The sequence below is a fragment of the Martes martes genome, assembly GCF_963455335.1.
Source record: "Martes martes genome assembly, chromosome: 1".
NCBI classification, from domain to species: domain Eukaryota; kingdom Metazoa; phylum Chordata; class Mammalia; order Carnivora; family Mustelidae; genus Martes; species Martes martes.
In genome coordinates, this window is record NC_137888.1 from 74,281,049 (window position 1) to 74,307,960 (window position 26,912).

Below are 26,912 nucleotides of genomic sequence, written 5' to 3' on the forward strand. Positions count from 1 at the left end.
TTGAAAGGTGATAAAGATACACATCAGTGTATCGTGGTTTGATTGGTGCTGGGTGGGGGTGTGTAAAAGGACAGTGTAGGAGGGATGAGCAGGTCTAGGAAGGAGGCAGGCAGGGTGCGATAGAAGGTGTCATGGAAAAAGTAATGAGTTCAGCAGAGGGAACACAGCCGGGTGGGGTGGACCATGGTGAGAAGGAAGAACAGGGTCTTTCTGGCAGTGGGACAGCATACCCAAAACATGGGGCTGAGAACCAGTGTCCAGTGCTCAGAGACTGGCAGTCCTGTGGTCAAGTAAAGACCACTCTTTCCAAGGTATTCATTCGTGCCTTGAGGCTGATTTCAGAGGGAACAAGGGAGGTAAAAGTGAACTTTTTTTTTTTAAGATTTTATTTATTTATTTGACAGCCAGAGATCACAAGTAGGCAGAGAAGCAGGCAGAGAGAGAGGAAGGGAAGCAGGCTCCCTGCTGAGCAGAGAGCCCGATGCAGGGCTCGATCCCAGGACCCCGAGATCATGACCTGAGCCGAAGGCAGAGGCTTTAACCCACTGAGCCACCCAGGCGCCCCAAAAGTGAACTTTTAATAACACTGTGGGAACTCCAGTATCTAAAAATCAATTACAAAAGACAACAAAGGGATCCAATACATATTGGAGTGATGGGATCCCAGAGAAGTAGCTATATCATAAAGGGAGTAGAGACATCTTGCCCGGGACAGTGGGCTAATGAAAAGAGTAAGTGCTAATAAGTAGCATTTATTGAGTGATCGCTAAATGCCATGCTTTGCACACATCAACTCACTTTGTGCATCAACTCTGTGATGTAGGTTCTATTATTATCCTATTATTATTATTATCCTATCTATTATTATGTTTCAGGAGGCTGTCTCCCTTCCTCGCCCAGTCTCCTTTCCTGCACTTATCGCTAATGCACAAGGTATTTTATTTATTTAATATTATGTTGTATTTGCCTCTGACTTTCTGATAGAACGAACTCTCTTTAAGCGCAGGGAATTTCGTTTGTTTTGTTGACTGCTATGTATATACCCAGAACTTAGAAAACATAGTAGGAGCTCAAGAAATCTTGCTGGAAAAGAAGGAGAGAATCTGAGACGCAGAAGGGTTAATAACTTGCCCCAACCAGTCCAGCAGTGGCAGGACCTGGGAGTAATGGTGTGAACAGCTAAGGGGGTTTTTAGTGAGGTTCACAAGGGACCATAACAGGATTGAAGGTGGAAGGTCTGGAGCATCAGCCTGATAAGAATAGGCTTAAGAATTCATCGGTTCATTTATTTATTCAGTTAGTTTTTCCAGCAAACATTTACGGACTCTCCACCACGTAGCAGGCATTGTTCCAGGCCGCAGGAAGCAAGGGTGGACGAGGCCAAAAGGGTTCCCCACTCAGAGGAGGGGAGACAGACAACAGAAAAGGAAACGAGTGAATGAATATACGGCAACATTTCATGGATGATAAAGTCTGGGATGGTAATAGAACAGGGTGATGTGATGAAGAGTAGCTGGGGCAGGGGGCCTCCCACTATTAGATGGGGTCTTTGGAGACGGCCTCTTTGAGGGGATGTATGAGCAGAACCCGGCAGCAGGAAGCGCTGAGAGAAGATAATGCTTAGAATAAAGACGATGGGAGTGGGGGAAACAGAAGTTGGGGCAGGGCTGGGGATGGGGTTTGGAGAATCGGATGGAGCCCAGAAAGTGTTCATGGAGATCGCAGCTCTGCCCAGGAGGCTGAACGTTCACAGCCAGGAGAAAGGCCTGTAGGGCAAAGTCTGCCTAGGATGAGAGCCAAGGGGTTAAACAATTGTCCTGAAAAACATATCTGGTCTTACACCAGGAACCTAACCCAAAAAGGACCCTGATTTGGGGCAGAAGCAGAAGGTACTATGTAGAATGACAGGAGTCTGGGCGTGGTGGATGGACTCCATGTTACAAGTGAATTTGGTCAGCTCAAGCCTGCAAGGGACTTACATGGTTGTGTAATGTGTCCCCCACGATCCACGCACAAACTCTGTATGTCTGCCTGGGAGCTGAGGAACCACTGGAGGTGGGAGTGGCCTCGGGGAACATCTACTACACATGATATTTACCTGGCCCGGGGACCAGGCCGGTGATTCCCAACCTGAGCGAAACACAAGACTCATTTGAAATGTTCGTAAGAAAGTTCAGATGATGGGGCCTCATCCCCCATGATTCGTATTCACTGTGTTGAGAGCGGACCAAGTGTCTGCACCTGCGATGCAGATGGTCTCCAGACAGGGCCCACCTGGCGAAATGTGCAAGCAAATCCTCTATAACGGGCTTCAGGGAACCCCTGGAACCCCTGAAATGGAATGAAGCGTGTGTGCTTGCATACCTGTATATTTTGGGGTTGGGGGGAGAGGGTCCGTATCCTCACAAGAGTCTCAAAACCTCAAGAACAGCTGATCTAGTCCTGCCGCGTGTTGTATAGAGTAGAAAACAGGGTCCCACGAGTGTGATGACTTGCCTGATCCCCCAGACAGGGAAACAGCAGAGGTGGGCTGTCACTCCACACTTTCCGCCTGCCCCTCACTCTCTTCTTCACGCCCTGCTGACCGTAGGGGTGAGGAGGAAGGGGGAAGGCGATTAAGCACACAGGAGCAAAGTCGTGACAGGGTTGTTCGCCCCATTTTGGCCCCAGGTGGGAGAGATCAGCAGAGTGGAGGTTTGCAATGATGATGCCTTAACAAAGGGCCCAGGCGCTCACCTGGACACCACCCCAGGCCCTGATACCGTGGACTCTTTGCTCCATGAGGACCTAAAGCCAGGACAGAAGGTACGTGGTGGTAACGGAGTGATGTTCTTGTGAAAATCTGTCTTCCTATACCTGAGCAGGCAGGTGGTTCCAGCCTTCCCCGCCCTCGCTCTCTTTTCTATCCACCTCTTTCCTCAGGCCAGTCTGGATCATGGCCCCACGTTTGTTAGTATGTTCCTCCCAGTCCCGATTCTGTGACTAACCCCAGCTAGCCTCCTCACATTTGGAATATGTCCTGCCCTCCAGTTTTGGCCCAAATCCTTCAGCCTCTGGCCGCAGCCTGAGCTCCCAGATCCCCCCGCCTTGCTCACCTTCCTCTTCCGAACTAACAACACCCCATCTTGGCCATTTGCCTCTTCACTCCCTCTTCTGTCCCAGGGACAGGGCCCCTCTAGTCCTGGCCCCACCTGTCACTCCGTACTCCCCCAGCCCATCTGGCCTGCACAACCTGCTATTCAAGGGCTGAACTTCTTCCGAGTCTGACCCCTCCTTCTGCAAGGATGCAAGACTGCTGCGTAAAAAAGTCAGCGTAACACCCTTCCTCTGCCTTCATTTGCGAGCCTGCAACAGCCAGCTCAGGGGCTCGCTGGTGGACCACAGGGAGACCCTGAGTCCTGACCAAAAACCGTGCATCCCCACTCTTTCCAGTTTCTCTCTGTCTAGCCCCCCATCCCCGCTCCGCTTGCCAAGTCCCTTTCTCTTCTCTTCCTTTCTCTTTTTCTTTTCTTTTCTTTTCTTTTTTTCTTTTTCAATTTCTTTTTCTTTTTAACCTTTCCCCATGCTTTAGGCCTCCCTTGGCCCTTCCCGGGATCCCTTTGCCTGAGAGCAATCCTCAGGAATAAAAAGGCGCCCGAGCCCTTTGTGTGGACAAATACCACCTTTGTTTTGGTGCCAGATTTGTGTTAGAGGCAGCTCTCAGGGAAAGCTGGACAGTTGGAGCCGATCTGCAGAGCACACAGTAGGCAGAGGAAAGAAGATGGCTCAGGAATGTTCCCAACAACCTCCTCAGATCTGTGGGGGCATGGCTGGCAGCCCCCTCGTCTTTCACAGACAAGGAGACAAGCTCGGGGCTCAGGACAGCCCCAGGTCTGGAATTAAGCCAGGGCAAAAGTGGAAGTGGACACGGAGCCGTCCAACTGGAAGCTGTCCAGAGAGCTGCATGGGGCAGGATCCCAGCTCGCTGCCTCGCAAAGCCTCTACCGGCTCGGAAAGCTGCAGGCACTCGACGGTTACTGGAAAGTCGTATCAGACGCCCCTGTCAGCTCTTTGTCCTGTGAAGGAATAGCACGGTGAATGTCTTGGTGAAGATTAATCATTTTCTTCCTTGCCTATGACTGAGGCTGTTTCTCACGTCCTACCCTGGTTTCGCTTGTCTCAAGGATTTCATCGGAAGGGCGGGACATTCCCCCTGCCTTCCCCCCTCCCCAACCCCAACGGGAGCCTGCGATCAGGACCAATGAAAGCAAAGTACCTCACCCACCCAATGACTAAGAACTCAGAGTATTTAAGAGGTTCAGGGATGGGCTGAGAACTGCTTCTGCTTTCTCCCCAGGCAGGCACACTCTCCTCTGACTCGAGCCCTCGCTGAGCTGCAGAGGGAAGGGGGAAAGCCTCCCAGACTCTCTGCCACCATGTGCTACGGCAGATGTGCACGATGCATTGGACATTCCCTGGTGTGGCTGGCCATCCTCTGCATTGTGGCTAATATCTTGCTTTACTTTCCCAATGGGGAAACAAAATATGCCTCTGAAAACCATCTCAGCCGCTTTGTGTGGTTCTTTTCCGGCATCGTGGGAGGGGGCTTGCTGGTAAGTTGTTCAGAATTATTAGAAGCTTAAACTATTCTCTTCCGTTAATGAGGGGTTCTCATGGAAATGTTTCTACAGTGCCTCCTTCCAAATCCAGTTATTTCTGTTTGTTCTTCTTTGGAAAGCAGATCACACGAAAGTTGGATAGGTCTGGTGTATTAATTTTGTTAGATGGTTTACAAAATCCTCTTTCAACTCACAGTGGACTACCTTTTGCTATCCTCTCTTACTTTACAGTTAGAAAACAGATATTAGCTTTTAAATCAGATCTGAGAGACTATAGAGTTTCTAGTACTGGAGGGGGTGGGCATTTAACATTTACTCTGGGGAGCCGGGAGGACACCACTGGTTCTCTGTCTAAATCAACAGTTTGGGATCCAAATTCTCTGCTGTTTATTCTCAGGCATCTATGGCAGAAAAAAAAAATCATGAGTTATGAGTGTATTGCTATTCAGAAAGAACTATAAATTTTCTCCTTTATGTAATCCTGGGTGTGGTGTCTAGGAAAAATCCTACAGTTAGCAGCAGATCAGGGTCTGAAGCTCACAGTGGAATGTGTTGTTTTTTCCAAGGTTTGTTTTTAATTGAAGTGAGAGGAATTTGCCTGCCAACCTGGGAGCTGAAAGTATTAACTTCAACCACAGCATGGAAAGAATGTGGATGAACTCGAGTTTGCCACTTTAAATGCTGGGATTGAGAATTCTAGAAAGACATTTTATGGAATCGCTAGTACCACACAGAATATTTTTCTTAGCCAGGAAAAGACATTATAACATTTAAATTGAATACATTATTATGAAGCTTTATTATCATGTTCGCATAATCATTTGTCCTTCATGTAACATCGCACCTGTTTAAGCTTCTTTTGATCTCAAACTCAGAGTACTTCATACTTTATTTAAAGAGCTTTATTATGAAGCAACAATCATAAAATAGTATCATCAAAAAAGCAGTTCATACTTACTATATAGTGTCTTCATCTCTCCTATTTATGAAAATTTTCAGTTATTCTATGAAAGACTGTTAGTATCATCTATGTTTTACAAGGGGGGAAAAATCAGATTTAAAGACAGAGTTTAAGAGTTTCATCCAGAGCTGAGGGACGGTGCTAGGAACTCTTGTAGAAGAAACTCTTTCATAGGTTACTCTTTGAGCCCTACCATCCTGCACGCTCACCCTAAAGACACATTACATGCAAACAAGCAGGCACCCCACTTAGAGGGCTTTTGTGCTCCTCCTGGTTTTACATTCTTTGAGAGCCTTGGGCAAGCGAATCCAAAGCCATCCACCACTGTCAGAAAGAAATATATTCTAGCAAAAGATGCTTAGCCGGATTCTTATGACAGGCTTCGATTTGGGGGCAAGGAGGTGACTTTGGTTTCCCTGTTTTCGAACCAGATGTTCCTGCCGGCATTTGTGTTCATCGGGCTGGAAGAGGACGACTGCTGCGGCTGCTGTGGCCACGAAAACTGCGGCAAGAGATGCGCGGTAGGTGCTCCAGCTCCTGGGGTGGAAACGGTCCTTGGGAGGCGGCTGGGGCCTCGCGGGCTCACTTCCTCCCTTTCTGCTCTCGCCAGATGTTTTCTTCTGTCCTGGCTGCTCTGATCGGAGTCGCGGGATCTGGCTACTGTGTCATCGTGGCAGCCCTGGGCTTGGCGGAAGGACCACAATGTCTTAATTCTTTGGGCCAGTGGAACTACACCTTTGCCAACACCGAAGGACAGTGAGTAATGGTTTCCCGTCGGGCCACGCGTTCTCATCCGCCGCCTGGTACAGTGGCCAACCCAGCAGGTTAGACGGGCAGTGGTCAGCCGAGCGTCCGTCCGCTCCGCCAGGTGTCTTCGCACTGACTCGGGCACCAGGCGGCGGTGTCAGAGCGTGGATCCCCGACCCGGAGAAGCTCTCTTTGCTTTTTAATGGATTCCCTGAGTCAGCCCTCATCATAAATTTAGGGATAAATTTAATAGGGGTGCGTTGACTTCCACTATTGCTTCCATTTTACAGATGAGGAAAAGGAGGCATAGAGAGTTGCAGGAACTTATTCAAAGTCACATTGCTGGGAAGGACATGGACAGTCAGGATTTGAACCCAGGCAGCCTGGCTATAGAGTTTGTGCTCATACGGCGTGTCCGCTATACCAGAATGATTAGCTGACTTTACTGTTTTATAAGAAAATATTATGGAATCATTACATAATATGGATGGAAAGCATATGAATTTAACCAAAGTCCAGGGTAGATCATAGAACTCCCATACACACAGTCACGTATAACATAATAACTACATACAACAAACTCTTTATTTAAAGTGATCAGCCCATAGGAGACAGGTCTGATACACGACTTTAACATCAGGATAATTTAAGGTCTTTTATTTTATGTCGATGCTTCTTTCTTATCCATTATTGAGGAAAGATCAGAAATAGCGGACAGAAACTGATGTACATGATGACAAATGAATGACATCCTTCTTTGAATTTTGAAAAGCTTAGTTATGAGATTCATGAGTGAAAATAATATGAGTAATGAATTTCGATTGCCTTTATATCATCAAGACTATTTATCCCCCACGAATTGTGTAGCATATAGGGAGTTCATAAATCATGAATATGGAATTACATGGACCTGGATTCCGTCCCAGCTCTGCATTTCTCCCTCAGCAACCAGGATAAAGTGGACTGAGCTCTGTGTTTTTCTGTTACTTCATTTGTCGGATAAAACCAGGGGCAGTTGTCAGGAGGATTAATGAGATAATAAACGTAAAGTATTTGTCACAGAAACTGACACACTCTGACCATGGCCTTTGTTAGCTGTTTATACTATCTCCTAACTTACAATGAATACAGCCAAGGTAGCCTCGGAAAGAAAATTAGCACTTAGAGGGGTTTGAAATTTCGGTGGTCAAAATGGTTTTTGATCTTGATTCAACTTTGTTCAGAACCTACTGAATGTACTAGTAGAAATTGGTTATTCACGTATGCACAGGCATACAAACGACTGTACAAACCCACCTCTAAAAGTGATCATGATGAATGTCGCTGGAATGCAAGGAGAAGGGCAAGTATCACTAAATATTTTTACAGCTGTTTGAGCGTATGCCCCTCCCCTGACCCACTCCAGCTTCTGTAAAAAACCTTCTGCTTCTACATCATTCCTCACTTCAACCTGTCCAAGGAGACCAGTATGGGAAATAACTAATGGTCACAAGCCGGTGATTAATTGCTCGATAGGCAAGTGGGGCTGAAGAATTTTTTTACGTTGTGTCCTAAAATGACAAATTCTTTTCCCCACTGATAGGCAGAAAGACAGGGTCATAAGGACAGAGTTCTTTTTTTTTAATCAACAAATTGAATTTCTGATTGGCTCAATGAGCCTTTCAAAGTTAGGTCTCTAATTCCAAGTCCCTTTGTTCTGCTGTTTTAGAAAAACTGATAAGAAAAGAGTTTTATACCAGACCTCTTTGTGGAATTAAGTCAATTGCAGATTTTCCCACATGATTGAATCCTATTTCATTAAGGATCCACATGCTTTATGATGTAGCAAAGGCTGAGATTCTAAGAGAATAATCAGAGGTTGAAGTTTTTCAGACTGTAAGAATATTCAGGTATTTAGAAAATCTCCTAAGTCACATATATATGTATATGACTTAAGTGTGTGTGTATAGTCAGTCATACGTAATTTCAGCATGGTTTGCTAGTATTTCTCAAAGTGACTTCAGATTATTTATCATTCAATTACTTTTATTTTTTTTAAAGATTTTATTTATTTATTTGACAGAGAGAGAGAGATCACAAGTAGGCAAAGAGGCAGGCAGAAAGAGAGAGGGGGAAGCAGGCTCCCTGCTGAGCAAAGAGCCAGATGTGGGGCTCCATCCCAGGACCCTGAGACCATGACCTGAGCAGTAGGCAGAGGCTTAACCCACTGAGCCACCCAGGCACCCCTCAATTACTTTTAAAAGTGTTGAGTACCTACTATGTGCCAGATACTGGTCTAGGAGTTATATATACAACGATGAAAGTTCTGCTTCCTGTTTTCATGGAGCTCAGACCTGTGGAATAGTTATAAAAGCAGGTACTCTCCAGGGCTAGGTTATGCGCCCTTCCTCAAACTTGGTTTACCTGATCAGTATACCTGTCACAATGCGATTGCGTCTTGTCTCCACCCTTAGAGGCTTTGCTCTTCCAAGGCAAAGCCCATGCCTTGTTCACCATCATACCCCCAGCCCAGGCTTAGTGTCTAACTCACAGTGAATGCCCAATAAAATTTGCTGAATTTTATGTTTCTCATTGCAACATGACCTGGGCTAAATTCCTCACTTTGTGAAATGACTTGGACTAGAAAAATTTGATACAGGTCAATGAATTAATTCATTTCTTTTTTCTCTGAACAAAAAAGCACCACACAGAAAGTAGCTTATGAGACATCCCATTAGGTGTGGTCATGGGACAGAAGTTTCTTTTTTTTTATCCTCAGGTACCTTCTGGATACCTCCACATGGTCCCAGTGCATTGAACCCAGACATGTCGTTGAATGGAATGTCTCTCTGTTTTCTATCCTCTTGGCCCTCGGTGGAATTGAATTCATCTTGTGTCTCATTCAAGTAATAAACGGAGTGATGGGAGGAATATGTGGTTATTGCTGCTCTCGCCAACAGGTAAGAAACTGTGTGAAAATGTCACAGCCTGGTCCTGGGGTATTCAATGACTATAATATGCCATTGTTTTCATGAGAAAGAAAAAAAGGCAAAATTAAAAGCTGCTCAACTTACCAGCATTTGTCCTTATACCATCTTTGTGGCAAAAGCATTTACAGCATATGGTTTTGCTCTGGGTAATAAGCTTCCTTGAGTGTCATAGTCCCTGGGTTATCTTGTTTTTTTGTAGTTGGCTCCGTGTATATAAGGAAAATGCTGTCCATAAACAAAGTGTTCCTTCAAGAGCAAACTCACTACTCCTTTCACAGGCTCCAGCCAAAGAGGCACAACTGTGTTTGCTCTCATGTTCCCAACTAGCGTACACAAATAGTAGTCAACCTTCCTTGCACTAGGCACTCAGCTACACTCACATTTCAGATGCCACTATGAGTCAGGGATTAAGCAATATGTCTACAATCCCCTAGTCAGGAAGGAGCAGGCTTCGGATCCTGGGTCATCTTATGCCACAACCCCTGCTCTAAGCCTGTACGCAATACTTGCTGTTCTGTTGCATCTCTTACAATTCCTTCCGAAAAAGGCATCACAAAAATGCTGGAACAGCTAAGCACAGAGAATCACTAGTAACCTTTGAATAGCAGCCTGTCAAAAGCCTTTCACGGTGAAAGAAAACCAGGAAGCACTTGTTTCCTGAGGAAATGATTTCAGAGAGAAGTATGCATTTGTTAGTAGCAGGGAAAGTTCTTGTTTCTATATCTTCCTAAAAAAGAAACCTCATGTGTTAATGAATTGATGGAAGTCCAGCTTGTTTGTTTTATGCATTATTCTGTAAAACGGAATTAGGTGAACAGAAACTTAATTTCTATTTTCCTAATCATTTACTCCCTGGTTCAAGGTCTCTTTCTCTTAAAATAAGACAAAACCTAATGAAAACTGAAGGCCCACTGCTACCATGAAAAACCTTGCTGTAAATAAGTGGAAACTTTCTAAAATTTTTGAGGGGAAGTTAAAATAAAAATCTAGTTTTCCTTATCAGGCGAATACAGCAAGATTAAAAATTTCCTTTGGGAGCTTGCCATATTTCCAAGAAAACAACACAGTGGGAAACTTTCAGTGTGGAGTTATTTCCAGGCAATATGGTTGGGGAGAGGCAGAGAAGAATCCTCTCAGAATTACTTTAATGTAACCTATCTTTAACCTTGAATTTCATACAAAGCAGAGTTTAAATTAGATGAGGCCCCGCTGGACATCAGCCCCGCTGGACATGAGGCCCCTTTTGGGAAGAGGCATAATATGTCAGTGACCACAGCTGCTGCCAGTGGTTTGTTAGAGTGACCCTCCTCTCTGAGCTGGGGGGTGGGGTGGGGAGAGTGGGGGGTAGGGGGGCAAGGGGTGGGAGGAGTTGGGGGGTGAGGAAATAGTCCTACGGGGTTTCTCATCCGAAATTCACGGTAGGGATGGCTTCTTCCCAGAAACGCCAGTGCAGATCTGCTAGCTTTATTCCTCAGACAAAAGACACTTTCAAAGGGCAAGGTTTTTTAGTGTAGATGAGTCAAGTCTGTAACTTGGTAGCATTGAATGAGAAAGTTACCTCCATTGAGCCCACTCCTGGGTGAAACTCCTGTGGCATTATCTCTAAAATCCCTAAGATTAAAAACCTACCCCAAACACATTCGGAGCCAACTCAACACCGGTAAGCTGCGTTTTCATAGCCCTTTCCTGCAGCTTTTCCTCAGAGAGGACAATGGGTGTCCTTTGTTTAGGAAACATTTCATGAGCATTGTCCAGGCTCTCAGCTGAAGTTGACATCAGCCTGCTTTATGTCTGCTTCAAACCGGAAATTTTAGGACGAAAATGGCATCGTTGTCTGTTCAGCCTGCTGGTGACCTAATGCCTGTCTCATTTTCTTTACAGCGATATGACTGCTAAATGAACCACCCCAAGACAGAACCACAACCTTCCTCTATTTCATTGTAATTTATATATTCTACTTGTATTAATTTGTAAAACTTTGTACTACTGTATCATACTTTACATATTCTACTTTTATAAATGTGTATAAAGACTGGCATCTTCATGTGATGTCAAGCGTAGCAAACAAACCTTTTTTTTTTAGGACTGTGAAAATAAATGAGGTCATTTATTGACTGAATGACGGTCGGTCCTCAGTGTAGCTGAGATGAACTCTGGCCTGAGTAACGTTTTTGAGAAGCATTATAAGGATAAATATCATTTCCCCATTTCTATTGTATGTGCATCGGTTTATTAAATGGAAGATGTCTAGTTACTTTTTTTTTTAAGACCATGAAGGAGAAAATCCAACAACTTGAAAAGATGTGGTTTTTTCCCCACTGTTTATATGGTGTTTCCCATTCATATGCCTGCCAATCTCTGACAAGAGGCCTTTATGAACTGTTCCAAGTTTTGCGAGAGACACATACTTGCCCAGAGCAGGACGGCTGGTTGAGAATGCCCGAGCTAAAGGACGGAGTCAACACCAGCAATGTTGTCAGGAGTCCTGCACATCTTACCTTGCTCTAACACGTGGAAAACCTTTTGTCCTTCAAAGACAAGTGCTAAGGATCACATCTCGAAAAAGAAAAAGTCCTGGATACTCAGACAAGAAAAAATGGGAAATGGAATAAAACAGTTAATCAACATCATGGGAAAATGGGGGAGGAGGAGGAAGGGCAGGAGGACCGTGAGGAAATAACCCCAAAACTTGATGGTTGAAATCCAACAAAATAAAGTATCCACTACCATGTTTAATTTCATTGTCCTTTATTTAAAGTTCCTCCATTTTTCTCCCTATTTTTCCTCCCCAGCCTGTGGGTAGTGCAGCCCCTATTGCTGGGGGCTTTGTGGCTTCTGGGTGCTTTATCCCACTTTCTCTGCCTCATCCTTGCCCCCCTCATCTACCTTTCTCTGCCATCCACTCATTGTTGTTGCTCTGCATCACTTGGGGTTGAGGTCATTACACCACATATGTAACTTTCCTTTCTACTGGATGCTCCAGGCCTCAGGCCCCTGTGGAGGGTCACAGACATTTTCTCCCTTGCTAGTTTATTTCAATTGTACGGTTACCTTGACAGCCAACTCTGTCACCCTAACATCTATAGAGGGGGAGACAGAGATCACATGTGTTCCAGCAGTGGCCTAATGAGTTGGTCTTAGAACAATTGTGCTTTTGACGCAGGATTCCCATTGAAATGATATTTTGAGAAACCTGCAACAATTTGAATGTGATACAAAAATAATATGTAATTTTGTCTCATTCATCAAAGCCTGATCACTATTGTGAGTTATTGCATATAGTCACATCAGAGGAAATAGTATGTTTTCATTACAGGTTTAAAAACATTGACCTTTTTTTCTCACTGGAGTTTAACACCCCTTCTACCAGATATCTATCCATGGGCCTCTTGGGAACTCTTGGGCACCAGATTAGAACCCCTGAAATAGAAAATCCAAAGAAGAGGTATAATGATCAGTACTAATGATTGTCCCACCCCCAAATCTATCCTCAAAGGCAACAGCAATAATAATGATTAATCACGGGGTGCCTGGGTGGCTCAGTGGGTTAAGCTTCTGCCTTTGGCTCAGGTCATGATCTCAGGGTTCTGGGATCAAGCCCCGCATCGGGCTCTCTGCTCAGCAGGGATCCTGCTTCCCCCTCTCTCTGTCTGCTGCTCTGCCTATTTACGATCTCTCTCTCTCTCTGTGTCAAATAAATAAATAAAATTTTTTAAAAAAATAATGATTAATCATGATAGTAGTAATAGCAACATTTGTTGGGGTTCTTCCGATGTATCAATTATTGTAGTTAGTTTCTTTTTTTTTTTTTTTAAGATTTTATTTATTTATTTGAGATAGAACAAGAGAGAGAGAGCACACAAGCAGGGGAAGCAGCAGGCAGAAGGAGAAGCGGACTCCCTGCCAAGCTGGGAGCCTGATATGTGGCTCCATCCCAGGACTCCAGGATCATGACCTGAGCTGAAGGCAGATGCTTAACCAACTGAGCCTCTCGGGCATCCCTGTAGTTAGTTTCTACACATTTATTTCACTGTAATCTCTCAGCATGCCCTAGGAAGTGGTGTTTGTCTCCACCATACAGAGTTAAAGCTCGGAGAGGTTGAGTAATATGCCCTAGGCCTATCTTTAACAAATGTAAAAACTATGGTATGAATCCAGGTCCGTCTAACATGAAAACCCATGTTTTTCTGGCTCCTCTCCTTGGCCCCCTGTACCTCTTCGGCTACCCCTGTCTGCCCAGGTGCTCGAGTCTTGTCTCCTCTAACCGACTCAGCCTGTCCACCCACCTGAGGGGGCCTTGGACGGGTCCCTGGGATCCTCGGTCATCCCATCCCACTCCTGAAATTTGAGTGACTCAAAGTTTCCCCTAGTTTGTAAATTCTCTAGTAGCAGTCATTGGCATTGTCCAGAGGAAATGGCAGAAACAGATTACCTTCTATCCTAGCTTACTTATATTTATAGCCCACACTCTGGGTCTATAATATTCCAAACCCTTAATTTGACTGGAAATTCCCTCAGAGATTGTACAGAAACAGCTTATTATCACCTGGCAACATAAAAACAGTAAGATTCCTGTAGACTCTGAGTCACCTGAGTAGCACACATGGCCTGAAGGTTAGCTAGTTCCCTCTGAGTATCCATTCACCATAGTTACCAAATTTATAAATAACTACCTAAATACATGGAATCTCTCCAATTAAAGTCTGAGGAAATTGATAAAGTGTTACCTTCACTACAATTTGTTTCTTGTAGGTGTGTGAGATCTTTCTATGTTTCCTCTGACACTTATCTACAGTGGGAACAGGTATGCGATTTGTTACAACTTTTCAGAAAAACAACTCTCTATAAGGTTTGCATATCTTTTTTAGCCCTGTGCTAAAAAAGCCCTGTGTGTGTGTGTGTGTGTGTGTGTGTGTGTGTGTGTTTAAAACTTTGCAAAGTGCCAAAGACAGCAGAGAACTTTTGTGCTCTGAGCACTGGGGATAAAGGATGTGGTTATAAAGTTTTCTGCTTTCACAGGATTATTCCAGGATTTCTGTGCCAGTGTGGTGACCTCACACACCATCATGGCGCTGGAGGCAGGTCTATCTATGGCGACAAAGTTGATGTTGAGGATTTCATCCTGAAGCACGTGGGTCCAGATATCTTGTCCATGGCGAATGCTGGACCCAACCCAAACAGTTCCCAGTTTCTCATCTGCATGGCCAAGACAGAGTGGTTGGCTGGTTGGCATGTGGTCTTTGGCAAAGTGAGAAAGGGTTCAGGAGAGCACCCCTTCACACCAATCGCTCAAAATAGCCTATAATCTTTGTGCTCTCACTGCAAGTCTATGGTTCTGTATTTTCCTTTTTTCCCCTCCAATAGCTAGATTGTAGAGTTAAGGTCATGATTATAAAGTAAAAACTAAACAAACAAACAAGCCAAGGATGTTCAGTTTCCAGGAATAATTTTGGGAGTGGTGTTTATATCCAGAAAAATAACAAGAACCTCAAAGTCCAACAAGGAACTGTTTTGATAAAATGTCAGCACAATAAAATGTTATTTATATTTATAATACATATGTGCTAAGAAATAATATTGGTCAGATTCTGGGTGATTTTGGTCTGGATTCATTTTGCCTATCTCTGCCTATTAAAGTTTCTGTAGTGAACACATATTACTTTTGAGAAAAGAAAGTTTCATTCCTAAAATCATTCAGGGAGTGGTCCATAGTCTTTGAAGGAAAATCCCCAAGCATAGGAGAAAACCATTGTTCCTATGGGTGGACAGAGGAGTCATTCTGCAGTGAACACAGGAGAATAATTGCACAGGCAATTAGCCAAAGGGATGGGCCAGGTGAGGCAGGCAGTAACCACAGGCTACAAATATGGTAGGGAGTCCATAATTTCCCGTCTGTGCTTGGGAAATCCAAGTCCATAGTGTCTACTTGGTCTAGCTACCAAATAAGATTTTTATAAATATCAACTATATATCTGTTTTTCCATTCTTAAAAATGAAAGTGATAAAATGCTTTTATTTTGAGCATCGGTCTTTTATCAGGGTTTTTGTAGGCACACCTCGAATTTTCCTCATTTTACTTTTCTGAGATGAGAGGGAGGGTTAACAACAGGTTTATAAGATATGGTCTGGCATGGTTTGTGGAAATGATTCAACGCATCCTACATAGAGAAACTGTCACCCACCCCAGGCTAGTACAAATGGTTCTTCCTCACAACACAAAATATTTCATGTGTCTGTTCATCTTTGTCAATGTAGACACTTTTCAAAATTATTGCAGCTCAAGAAACCTGTTTGACCTTTCTGAAGCTGGATTTTTTTTTTTGTTAATTCCTGGAACTGATTAAACAATCAATTCTCTTCCTTTCATGCATGCACACACACCCCCCCCCAACACACACACATACACCACATATAATCACATTTTCCTACTCTACAGCAGTTAAAAAGAACAAACTACGGATACATGAGACAACATGGGTGAATCTTACAAATAAGGGGAATGAAAGCCATCAACCCTGTTCCCTCACCCAATTTTGATGACACAATTCTGTATGTACTCTCAACTCATGTAGCTTTGTCCTTAAATACAGAAGGCTGGTGGGTTCCCTTATGCAACATTCCACACACTAGTTTTTATAGGAGCAACACTATCATTCCCACAGAGGGGCTGTTTCAAAATGTCTATATCTACAAGTTACATCCTGTGAGTGCAAGACTCTGTGTCAAATATTTCATTTGCTAATTCTCACCATGCCCATCTCTGTTCCATGTGTATAAATATTATTAACTTTTACACAGGACTCAAGGCCAATTGCAATGGCCACTGGCATCTCAGATGTAGACTGTACCTATAGGTTTGAAAACAAAACCAAGGTAGCCAGCTTAGGATCTCATGGGATACCTAACTCCATATTGTTTAAGGCAACCCCTTGGTAAAGGAAATTCTAGAACTACACAGCTCTCCTGGTAACCTTTGACACCTAGGTTAAATTTTTAACCTTGTTAAGCCTTTTTTTCCTGATTACTTTTTTATGGGGCACCTGGGAGACTCAGTTGGTTAAGTGTCTGCCTTTGGCTCAGGTCACGATCCCAGAGTCCTCGGATTGAGCCCCAAGTGAGGCTCCCTGCTCAGTGGGGAGTCTGCATCTCCCTCTCCTTCTGCCTCTGCCCCTTTCCCCATACTTGTACCTGTGCTCTCTTTTTCTCTATCTCTCTCTCAAAGAAGTAAAATCTTTAAAAAAAATAAATTACAAAAAAAATAAAATAAATTACTTTTTTACATGTAGTAAAATGCACACAAAAATGTATAGCTCAGTGAATTTTTACATACATCTACTCATACTAACCACTATCCAGATCAAGATGTAGGACTTCCAGCGCTCAGACAACTCCCTCGTAACCTCTCCCAGGCAGTACATACCCTACCACAGCCACATACGCTCAGAGTAACTACAGTTCTGATTTCTGTCATCATAGATTAGTTTTGTCTGTTCTTGAACCTTACGTAAATTGATTAATAAGGCATGCTCTCTTTGTGTCTGGTTTTTCTCACTAAACATTATGTTGTTGAATGCTGGCTCCTGAAAGATCACCAGAACAATCTGTTCAGAGGACAAAGCTGAATGTGTTGCTTCCTGCCATCAGGGAGAATACCACTTAGAATGAGCTTTCGCGGGAGGGGGAAGGACAGAGTTAAATTTGAGATTTTGGTTCTGGTTTAGGTGAGTCTTTCAACATGAAGATTTAAATAGGATTGGTAAGATTATATCATTTAGGACTGTGGGAGAAGCAAGGCAAGGATTTTGAGGCAAACGTTTCAAAGGCTCTTGAAGTGTCAACTCTTGATGTTTTCTATTGAAGAGATGAGGGGTCTTTCAGGAAGTTCTATAATGAACAATAAAGTGATTCACCTGGGCAAGAGTATCCTGGAATAGTAAGTAAACTGTGCTAATGGAGACTAGGGAACAATAAAATCATGGTAAATGTAGACAGTAAGCTATAAGCTGTAGACAGTAAGCTAGAGTGGTGTAGAGTTTTAGTCCTCAGTGTCCAAGTGGGGGGTTGGAGGGTAGATGGTTTCCGTTTGCAGTGGTTTTGATATTCTTCTCTGTTGTCTTCTGTAGCAGTAGCTTGTTCTCGTCCTTTGCTGTATAGTGTCCCATTATTTGAAAATAATATAGTTGATTTACTCATTGATTCTATTAGTGGATATTTGGGTTGTTTCCAGTTTCTGTATCTTTGGAAATATGAGGCTATGATCATTCTTGTACATGGATATAAGAACACACTGGGGGTGCCTGGTTGGCTCAGTAGGCAGAGCATGCAATCTTGATCTCGGGATCATGAGTTCAAAACCTACATTGGGCCTGGAGCTCACTTTAAAAAAAAAAAAAAAAAAGGCACCCTCTGGTGTTGGTTTGCTTTTGCCTTGTTAAGGAATCAAACTGCCAGTGGAGACCCTTTTGTTGGGCTTTAGCTAACCACGCAAAGAGCCCAGAGATTCTCCCTGGTCTACCACCCCAAGACTTGGCTCATCTCTTTTCACCCAAGGGCCTGTCAGTCACTCACTGGTTCAGTATTTCTGGACTGATCACTACTTGCCCTGCCCTGCACAAGGTGCTGAGGACACAGCTGTAAACAAGATTTTACAAGCTCCACAAGGCAGAGGCCTTGAATATGTTGCTCACCGTGGTATTCCCAGCATCTAGAATAATGACCAGTAGACATCAGGTGCTCAATGATCGGGGGTTAGCGAATCGGGTCTGCTCCCTGTTTTTGTAAATAAAGTTTTATGAAAACACAGCCATGCTCATTTGTTGACATATTCTCTATGGTTTCCTTCCTGCTTCAATGGCAGAATGGGCTGTTGTGAAAGTAAACATCTGTTCCACAAGACCTAAAATATTTACTACCTAGTCCTTTACTGAAAGAGTTTGTGAGCTTTAGTCTAGCTGGCCATTTGCCTAGCTAAAAATGCATACTTCCAATACAATAGAAGAGGAGAAGAATGGGTATTTTTGTTGTTTTTAAGCTTATCATAGAAATTAGAAAAAAAATTTTAACGAATAGAGAGAGAAAAAAAATGAACCTGGTTTACCTACCACCCAGCTAGAAGAATGGATGCTAGGGGCTGTATTAGTTTCCTAGGGCTGCTGTAACAAAGTACCCCACAGTGGGTAGCTCAGAGCCAGAGACATTTATTTCCCAGTTCTAAAGGCCAGAAGTTCAACATGGAGGTGTCAGCAGGGCCATGCCCCCACGGAAGGTACTAGGGAAGGATCTGTTTCAGGCCTTTCCTCACCTAGCTTCTGGAAGTCTCAGGGGCTCCTCGGGTTGTAAAAGGACACCCTCTCCCTTTATCTCTTCACATAGGCTTCTCTCTGTGCATATCTCTGTGTCCAAATTTCCCCTTTTTAGAAGGACACTAGTTGAATTGCATCAGGGCCCACCCTAATAACCTCATTTTAACTTGATTAGCTCTGTAAGGTCACATTCTGGGGTATTAAGTATTGGAACTTCAATATATCTTTTTCAAGGGGATACAAGTCAACCCATAACAGAGGAAGAGATAGCAGCGTCTGTCTGACACTTGATCAGCGTTTTCTGAACTCAATAGGTGCCCTATGAGACCTCTTTGAACGTGTCAGGGAAATAGTGCACACAAATCTTCCTGAAGAGTCACCACACCCATTAACATTGCATAAGCTCTGAGAATTCTTGTTGTAAAACCTGTTTAACTCAAAACTTCCCAAATTGTTTAACTCCCAGAGCCTAGGGCTACAGCTTTGGAAAAAAAGTAAATAGCAGATAAGAAGAAAAGCACAGATGTGGGAACATGACATACTTGTGAAGTGACAATAGAGGATAGAGGTTAGAGGAGATTTTCTTTCTTCCTTTCTTTTTAAAAGATTTTATTTATTTATTTATTTATTTATCTGTCAGAGAGAGAGAGAAAGCAAGAGAGCATGAGCAGGGGGAGCAGCAGGCAGAGGGAGAGGCAGGCTGTCCACTGAGCCGGGAGCCCTACCCGGGGCTCAATCCCAGGACCCTGGAATCGTGATCTAAGCCAAAGGCAGACACTTAACCAACTGAGCCACCCAGGTGTCCCCAGAGGAGATTTTCATTGATGACCAGGATCTTAGGCTGAAAGAAAGCATTTCTCAGTATAATCATCTGCTGTCTGTTCAATGGACAGAAACTGATGTACTTTATGTATGTTTGCTGTTCTTGAAAAAGCATGCAGGATCACCACCCTTCTGGATCTTGCTCCTATTCTCTAAGAGAATATTATATGCCCTTCAAGGGTCCCAGTTCCCTAGGTTTTGTGGGGAGTCCTGATTGCCAATGTTACAATCTTGGAGAAGAATGTTTCTACTGTAGCTGTCTTGGTCTCCAAGTGGGAGACCTCTCTGAGTGGGAAAGACAGTAGAATTTCATTACAAGGCATTTCATCCCTCCATAGTTCAGCATCAAGCCAGCTCTCCCACCAACTCCATTTCTGAGTCCCAGTGTGTTTATCATGGGGTGTGCTTGTATGTGAGCGCGGACCCTGGTGTGTGTAGAAAGATTGAGAAGCAACTTTCCTCTGCCTTTGCGCATGAGCCCTCTTGGGCATGGGTGTAGAGGTATAGGGAGCAAGGACATGCCATTGGATGTGAGGCAGGCAAAGCTTGAGGTTGGAAAGAGACAGAAACAAAATGACATGTTAGTAACAAGTTTCTGCAAAGACAAGTTGGACAATTCAGGCTCTAGCACCCCCGGCTAGAGGGTCAGGGTGCCCTGTGAGTCAGGGAACCTGTGAGCAATTAGGCGTTTCTTTGGCCCAGAGAGGCGTCACACTAGAGGCAATGGTGAGTCTCATCTTGTATAATGAGAGAAGTATTCATGTTTATATCTTCAGGGCTCCCATATGTAGATGGTAACATCAGGGTTTGATAGTTTGTAGCTGTGCCGGGTGCGAGGACAGCACCCAAGTGTGGAGAGAAAGGAGAGTAGGGCTGCAGAGGCTCCTTTGACCTTCCTTGAGCACCACACTTTTCTTGGCTCCACACCTCTTACTCTCCCATCACCTCTGCTTCTGAGGGTAAAGCAAACTAAACTAAATGGTTTCCACAGACCAGAAGTGAGTGGTTCTATGTGCCTTTTTGAGGATTCTTTCTTTTTGCTTTGGAAGTCATTCCCCCTTTAATGCCACAAGGAATTAAAAGACAACTGGGTCCTTATCTGAACTTTTATCAAATAATAAGCATATTTGAGTGGCTGAAGTTCCACAGAAATCTGAATAGTTGAAGAATCGTACCAAAAGGGTGCTGGGTTGGGGCGCCTGGGTGGCTCAGTGGGTTAAAGCCTCTGCCTTTGGCTCAGGTCATGATCCCAGAGTCCTGGGATCGAGCCCCGCATAGGGCTCTCTGCTCAGCAGGGAGCTTGTTTCCTCCTCTCTCTCTCTGCCTGTCTCTCTGCCTACTTGTGATCTCTGTCTGTCCAATAAATAAATAAAATCCTTAAACAAAAAAGGGTGCTGGGTTTTGCTCAGGAATACTGAGTTTGGGTTATGACTGTTAAACTTAGGCAAATCAGTTTTTCTCTCTGAGCCTCAATTTTCTAATTTGTAAAATGGAGATGCTAATGTCATCTCTAACTGCCTATCAGGATTTGGATGGTCAAAAGAGCCTATATGAGGGGCGCCTGGGTGGCTCAGTGGTTTAAAGCCTCTGCCTTCGGCTCAGGTCATGATCTCAGGGTCCTGGGATCGAGCCCCGCATTGGGCTCTCTGCTTGGCGGGGAGCCTGCTTCCTCTCTCTCCCTCTCTGTTGCCTCTCTGCCTACTTGTGATCTCTGTCTGTCAAATAAATAAATAAAATCTTTAAAAAAAAAAAAGAGCCTATATGAAATCATGATAAGCTATAAAGTTTTGTGTCAGATGACTGTTATTTTGTCTATGAATAAAGAGATTAGAATAGTAGTTCCATTCTATTATCACTCTCATTAATTCTTGCTTCATTGTTCTCTTCCTCACCCAAGTCCAGAGCTCTGGGATTCAGTAGCCACCCAACATGTGAGGAATTTTGCATATTTCACACATTTCTTCTTTCAACCCTTAGGACAGGAGCTCAACTCTGGCTGCCTGTTAAAATCACTTGGTAACTATACCCCAATATCTCTCATGAACATAGATGTAAGCTTTCTTAATAATATATTAGCAAATCAAATCCAACAATGTATAAAAAAGAATTACATATCACAGTTAAGTGGGATTTATCTCATGAATGCAAGGCTGGTTCAGCATTTAAAAATCAATTAATGTAATCTACCACATAAACAGACTAAAAAAGAAAAAAAATCACATACTCATATCAATAGATGGACAAAATCCAACACCCACTCATGATTAAAAGAAAAAAAAACTCTATCAAACTAGGAATAGAGGGAATTTCCTCAACTTGATAAAGAACATCTACAAAAATCTCTAGCTAACATCTTACTTAAGTGAATAACTAGTCTTCCCTGCTAAAATCAAGAACAAAGCAAGGATATCCCTTGTCACCACTTCTTTTCAACATCATGCTGGAAGTCTTAGCTAATGTGATAAAACCAGAAAATGATATAAAAGATATACAGATTGGGAAAAAAGAAATAAACTGTTTTTGTTTACAGATGACATGACTGTCTCTGCAGGAAATCCAAAAGAATCAATGACAACAAAGGACTCTCCTAGAACTAATAAATGATTGTAGTAAAGTTGCTCACTGATCTGTAGGAAGGCAGGCAAATTTCTGGAATGTATGCTCCAAATTCACTAGTCCTGCATCCATAGCAGACATCACTAACCATTCCCAAACTCTTTCCCAAGGAGCCCAGACATGGCCCAAGATCCTTCTCAGCCCATCAAGAGGGCATCAGTAATTGACCAGATTGCCAATGAAATCCCCTTAGGTATCCCTGCTTTGTAGATTTACTCCATCTCCAAACCAGGATCGGCTATGCTGGATCTGCCTCCCCATTCCTGCTTCCATCTTCATGACTTGAAAAGTCTGCCATTCTCATAGGCCAGCTCTCCAAAAGACTCTCCACAGACTCTGGCAGCTGTTCAGGCTTTAGGACAACGCCGTACCTTCATACAGCCCTTCTAGTCTTTAGATCTCAAGGACTTTCTGCAAACATTAACTCATTTATTTGAAAAGCCTGCTGCTATGAGGACTAATGAGATAATGTGGATGAAACACTCGGTGTTCCCAAGATGAAAGACAGTAGGTTATTCATCAAAAAGGCATTTTAGAGGCCATGAAAGCTCTCACAGGCATTGGCTGCCTTTTCCACTTTGCTGTGAATACCGTTTAAGGCCAGTAGACAAGGCCACGACTCCGCGCTTCGGTGAAGGCTTTCTGATGTGGGAGGAATGGTGGTGAGAACAGCTTGGTAGAACTCCATCCAGCATTTGTCACTTTCCTGTTTTATGATTGTAAGCAAGTTTCTTAATGTCTCTCAGCTTCTCTCCCCTTCTATGTCCAGTGGGAATGATACTGTCTGGCTCAGATAATGTATGTGAGAATGGACACTTGATGTCAGCTGTTCTGGGCCTGGGGCCAGCCGGGGCTGATTTTAAAGAGCCACAAACAAGTATATCTGCACTTTAGTTAAAGAGGCAATGTAGAGGCCAGCGCTGAGAGGGGAGCCTTCCTTTGGCTGAAAGGAGAACTAGGAGAATTTACATCTTTTAAAATTTTCCCTTATTGATCTACATTGAAAAACAAGATCCATGCTGAGTCCAGTGTGGCCCGAGAGGTCAGATTACGTCCATTCAGACCCTTGACCTCTCTATTCAAAACATATTAAGTGGTTACTGCACACGGAGCTGAAGAATGGGGATGAAAAAGCAAGCTTTCATTTCTGCTGCGTGTGAGCAGAAATCCTTGCTGCAAAATGCAGGTAACACATTCCGTCAGTTCTGAGGTGCCCACTCTTGTCACATTGTAACATACGGAGATTGGAGTGCATCTTACAACTGAAGGCATGTCGCGGTTTAAGTAACATTTATTTCATAAATGCAACATTAAGTAGCATTTATTTCATTTGTTAATGGTTCACAGAACACCTTGCAAGGGTTGATATCTTAGATTCAGTGAAATATAGCAATAATTGTCTCTTGGGGCTGTTTGAAGGTTAATGGGGTAAATTAGGGAAAGGCACCTGTGTTTATTATTTAACACTGCATAATAGATTACCCCAAAACTTAGCAGCTTAAAGCAATAAACCTTTTTTCCCCCCTCTCACAGTTTCTGCAGCCAGGAATTCGGGAGCAGTTTAACTCGGGTTCTAGGTCAGCGTTGCTCATGGCTGCAAAGTGAACTGAGTCCACTGTTGTCTGAGGCTTGACTAGAAATGGAGGATCCACTTTTAAGATCACTCATGGGTCTGCTGGCTGGAGGCTCTTGTCTCTGCAACGTAGCCCTCCCTGTTGAGTGGCTTAGGACAGGCATCTGGCTTATCCTAGAGTTGGTGATGTGTGTGTGTGTGTGTGTGTGTGTGTGTGTGTGTGTGTGTGTGTGTGACAGAGAGAGAGAGAGAGAGAGACAGAGACAGAGAGAGAGAGAGAAAGAAGGCCCAAGATGGAAAGATGGAAGCTGTAGGCTTTTATGCGTAATCTTGAAAGTTACCTACTGTCTCTTCTGCCATATTCTATTGGTCACACAGACCAACACTGGGACAAGATAGGGGGGTAAGGATTACCGGGTGCTATCCTGGAGACTGACTCGAATAGCACCCAACACACTGAGCAATGAAAAGAAAGTCAGAAATAAACATTAGTTTTCTTTCTTGTGTAGCACTCTTCTTTTTATGGGATGTAAATTCTGTTGGAAGAGATTGAGTCTTCCTTTAGGTTTATACCACCACCAAAACTCATACTTTCAATTCATACAGTGGTCCAGCTGGAGTGGCAAATGCAATGAGAGTGAAAGGATGTTGAAGAGAAGATTCTGTATGGTTGGGGATGGAGAGTTTTCCTTCTAGATTCTGTGCAAGATGGAGAATCTTAGGATGTTACTCATCTCTCTTTTGAAAGAAATGCATCCAAACTCTCGAGGCCAGTTACCCAGAAGAACTCAGCCACCTTTAGGGCTTCTGACCTTTATAGAGCAGTGTTTTGGCACCAGATGATGGTCTAAATACAAGGGCTCAAAGGATCTTAGACCTAGGCTCTTTTGTTTGGGTATAAGGAAACTGGCTAAGCAAATTGTCATCTGCCAGCATAGTGAAAAGAATAAAGAGATGATTGTAAAGTTCTGGAGCCATCAAATCCCGATTTCCAAAGTATTTTGGGAAGTAAGAAGCTTAGCTATTCAAGATGAATTGAGAGCAGCCCTGGATATATCCTCACATACCCTAAGTCTCATTCTGAAAGTGTGGTCCTGGTCCAGCATCATCACTTGGGATCTGGTTTGAAATGCAAATTCTCAGTCCTCACTTCAGGTCCACAGAATCAGCCTACACGGGAGTGGAGCCCAGTGAGCCATCTTTGTTTTAACAAACCTGCAGGTGATTCTGGTGCTGACTCAAGTTTGAGGACCAGTGCCCTGAGAAGTTTGAGGACCACTGCTCATTGTAAAATCCTTTCCTTTGATGTACAACATATTCCAACAGTCATAGTCTCCCATCCCCCCTTCACATATAAAGCAAAACTAGATTATAGAGTTTAGGGATGATAAAACTATGAAGAAAAATAAGGAAATGACCACTGTAAAGTCAGTTACTTTTGGAGAAAAGGGAGAGAGTTGTGGGTTCTGTAGGAAGGGGCATGTGGAGGGCTTCGGGGATAGGATTGTTACCCATTTAAAGGAGTGTGAGAATGTTCCCTACGTGTCCAGCATGTGTTTTAGGAAGGCAGACAATGCAAATACGATGGCTGGAGATTTGACACATTCACACCCCTGCCCCCAGCACACAGTGGTGGTGCTATTCTTTTTATAAAAGTAGAGTCTCAAACAAATGCAACCCAGCATTCATATATTGTGACAAAGTATAGGGTGTTTTCCAACACCAGCAACCAATTTTCCAATACTCTGCACACCCAATAGGTGTCCAACAATTCAATTTAATTTTGATACTAATTGCCTGGTGTTAGTGTCAGATTCCATAGATTTAAGAGTCAGTCCTACAAGACTTCCCCCACTTCAGACACTAGTCTCAACTCCTGGGCTCTCAGACTTCAGGGGTTCTCATAACCTCCCCTCCCTCATAGGCTAATTTGCCAGAATGGCTCATAGGACTCAGGAAAACACTCTGTTTGTCAGTTTGTTATTGAGATATAACTCAGGAAAGCTAGCTGGGGGAGATACATAGGGCAAGGTGTAGGGAGTATACACAAAACTTCCATGTGCTCTCTGGGCATGCCAGCATGTAGCATCTTGATGTTCACCAACCTGGAGGCTCACCAAGTCTGTTGTTCAAGAGTTTCTATGAAGTTTAATCTCCAGCTCCCCTTCTACTTCCTGAAGGTCAGTGAGTGGGACTAAAAGTTCCCACCCTCTAATCACTTGGTCTTTTTGGTGACCAGCCCCATCCTGATGCTATGTAGAGGCCTCATCCTAAGTCACCCAGTTACCATAAACTCATGTGTGGTGGAAAGAGGCTCATTATAAATAATAAAAGTCACTCCCATCCCTCAGAAAATTCCAAGGGTTTTAGGAGCCCTGTGCATGGAATTAGGGACAATCACCAAATATACTTCTTATCATGCCACACAGAAAAAAAAAGATCCAAGACAGTCAATATATCAGAAAGATCTTTCTCAGTTAGATGTGACAGAAACTCAACGCTGATGTCAATGAGTTCGAGGGACTCCAGGCCTCAAACAGTGTTGTCTATACACTTTGTTCTCTTACTCTCACTCTCTCTCCCATTCCTCTGCAACCCCTAGTGTGTTGGCTTCATTTCTTTCATTGCAGATGAGTTTCTTCCATATGGCCATGCGTGAGCACAATACATTGAGTGAAATAATTCCTTAATTAAATGATTTATCATCTTAGATTAGTGAACCCAGAGGAATGAGAGCTTGTTTATCCCAATGTCCATAAATAAAATCCAGGCATGCGCCCCAATTGCCTTGCTTGGGTCATAAGACCAATGTGCTGTGGGCTTCAAGTTGGGATATTTTGACTGTCTGGGCATAGGCCATGTGTTTACACCAGTAGGTAGTTAGGGATGGCTGGGATGGGCCAAACACACCAAGAATGCATAGAATGCTAGAGGACAGTTCCCCAAAGAAAGAAAAAAGGGATTCCAGGTGGCCAGAACAATAATACATGGTTGCTATTCTAACCAAACCAAATGAAAGGTAGTCCACCCCATCTGTAGCAAACCAATAAACAACTGACACAGAGTTTTTGCAATGAAGAAAGATAGGCTATTTATTGGTATGGCATCACTCAGAAGAATGGGGAGTTAATGCTCGAAAGTCCTGAATTCCCCGAAGGCTGGCAAGTGGGGGCTTTTAAGGGCAAAATTTGGTGGAGGGGCCCCCTGAGAAAGTGGGTGCTGTTAGTCAGAGGCTCAGGAGGAAATGGTGCCAGGGATCTCCTGAGAAGGTGGACACTGTTGGTTGGAGGCCTATGAGGTCATGCTAGCAGGTGTTACTTAACA

General features: G+C 43.7%; 1 protein-coding gene across 1 annotated transcript; it reads left to right on the forward strand.

Annotated features, from left to right (window-relative positions):
• Positions 1-4,269: 4,269 nt before the first annotated feature.
• Positions 4,270-12,009, forward strand: TM4SF1 (transmembrane 4 L six family member 1). The gene is made up of 5 exons (XM_080825618.1): positions 4,270-4,592; positions 5,991-6,080; positions 6,170-6,315; positions 9,065-9,245; positions 11,157-12,009. The coding sequence occupies exons 1-5, from the start codon at positions 4,416-4,418 to the stop codon at positions 11,169-11,171; spliced, it is 609 nt and encodes a 202-aa protein (XP_080681744.1). The 5' UTR covers positions 4,270-4,415; the 3' UTR covers positions 11,172-12,009.
• Positions 12,010-26,912: the final 14,903 nt, after the last annotated feature.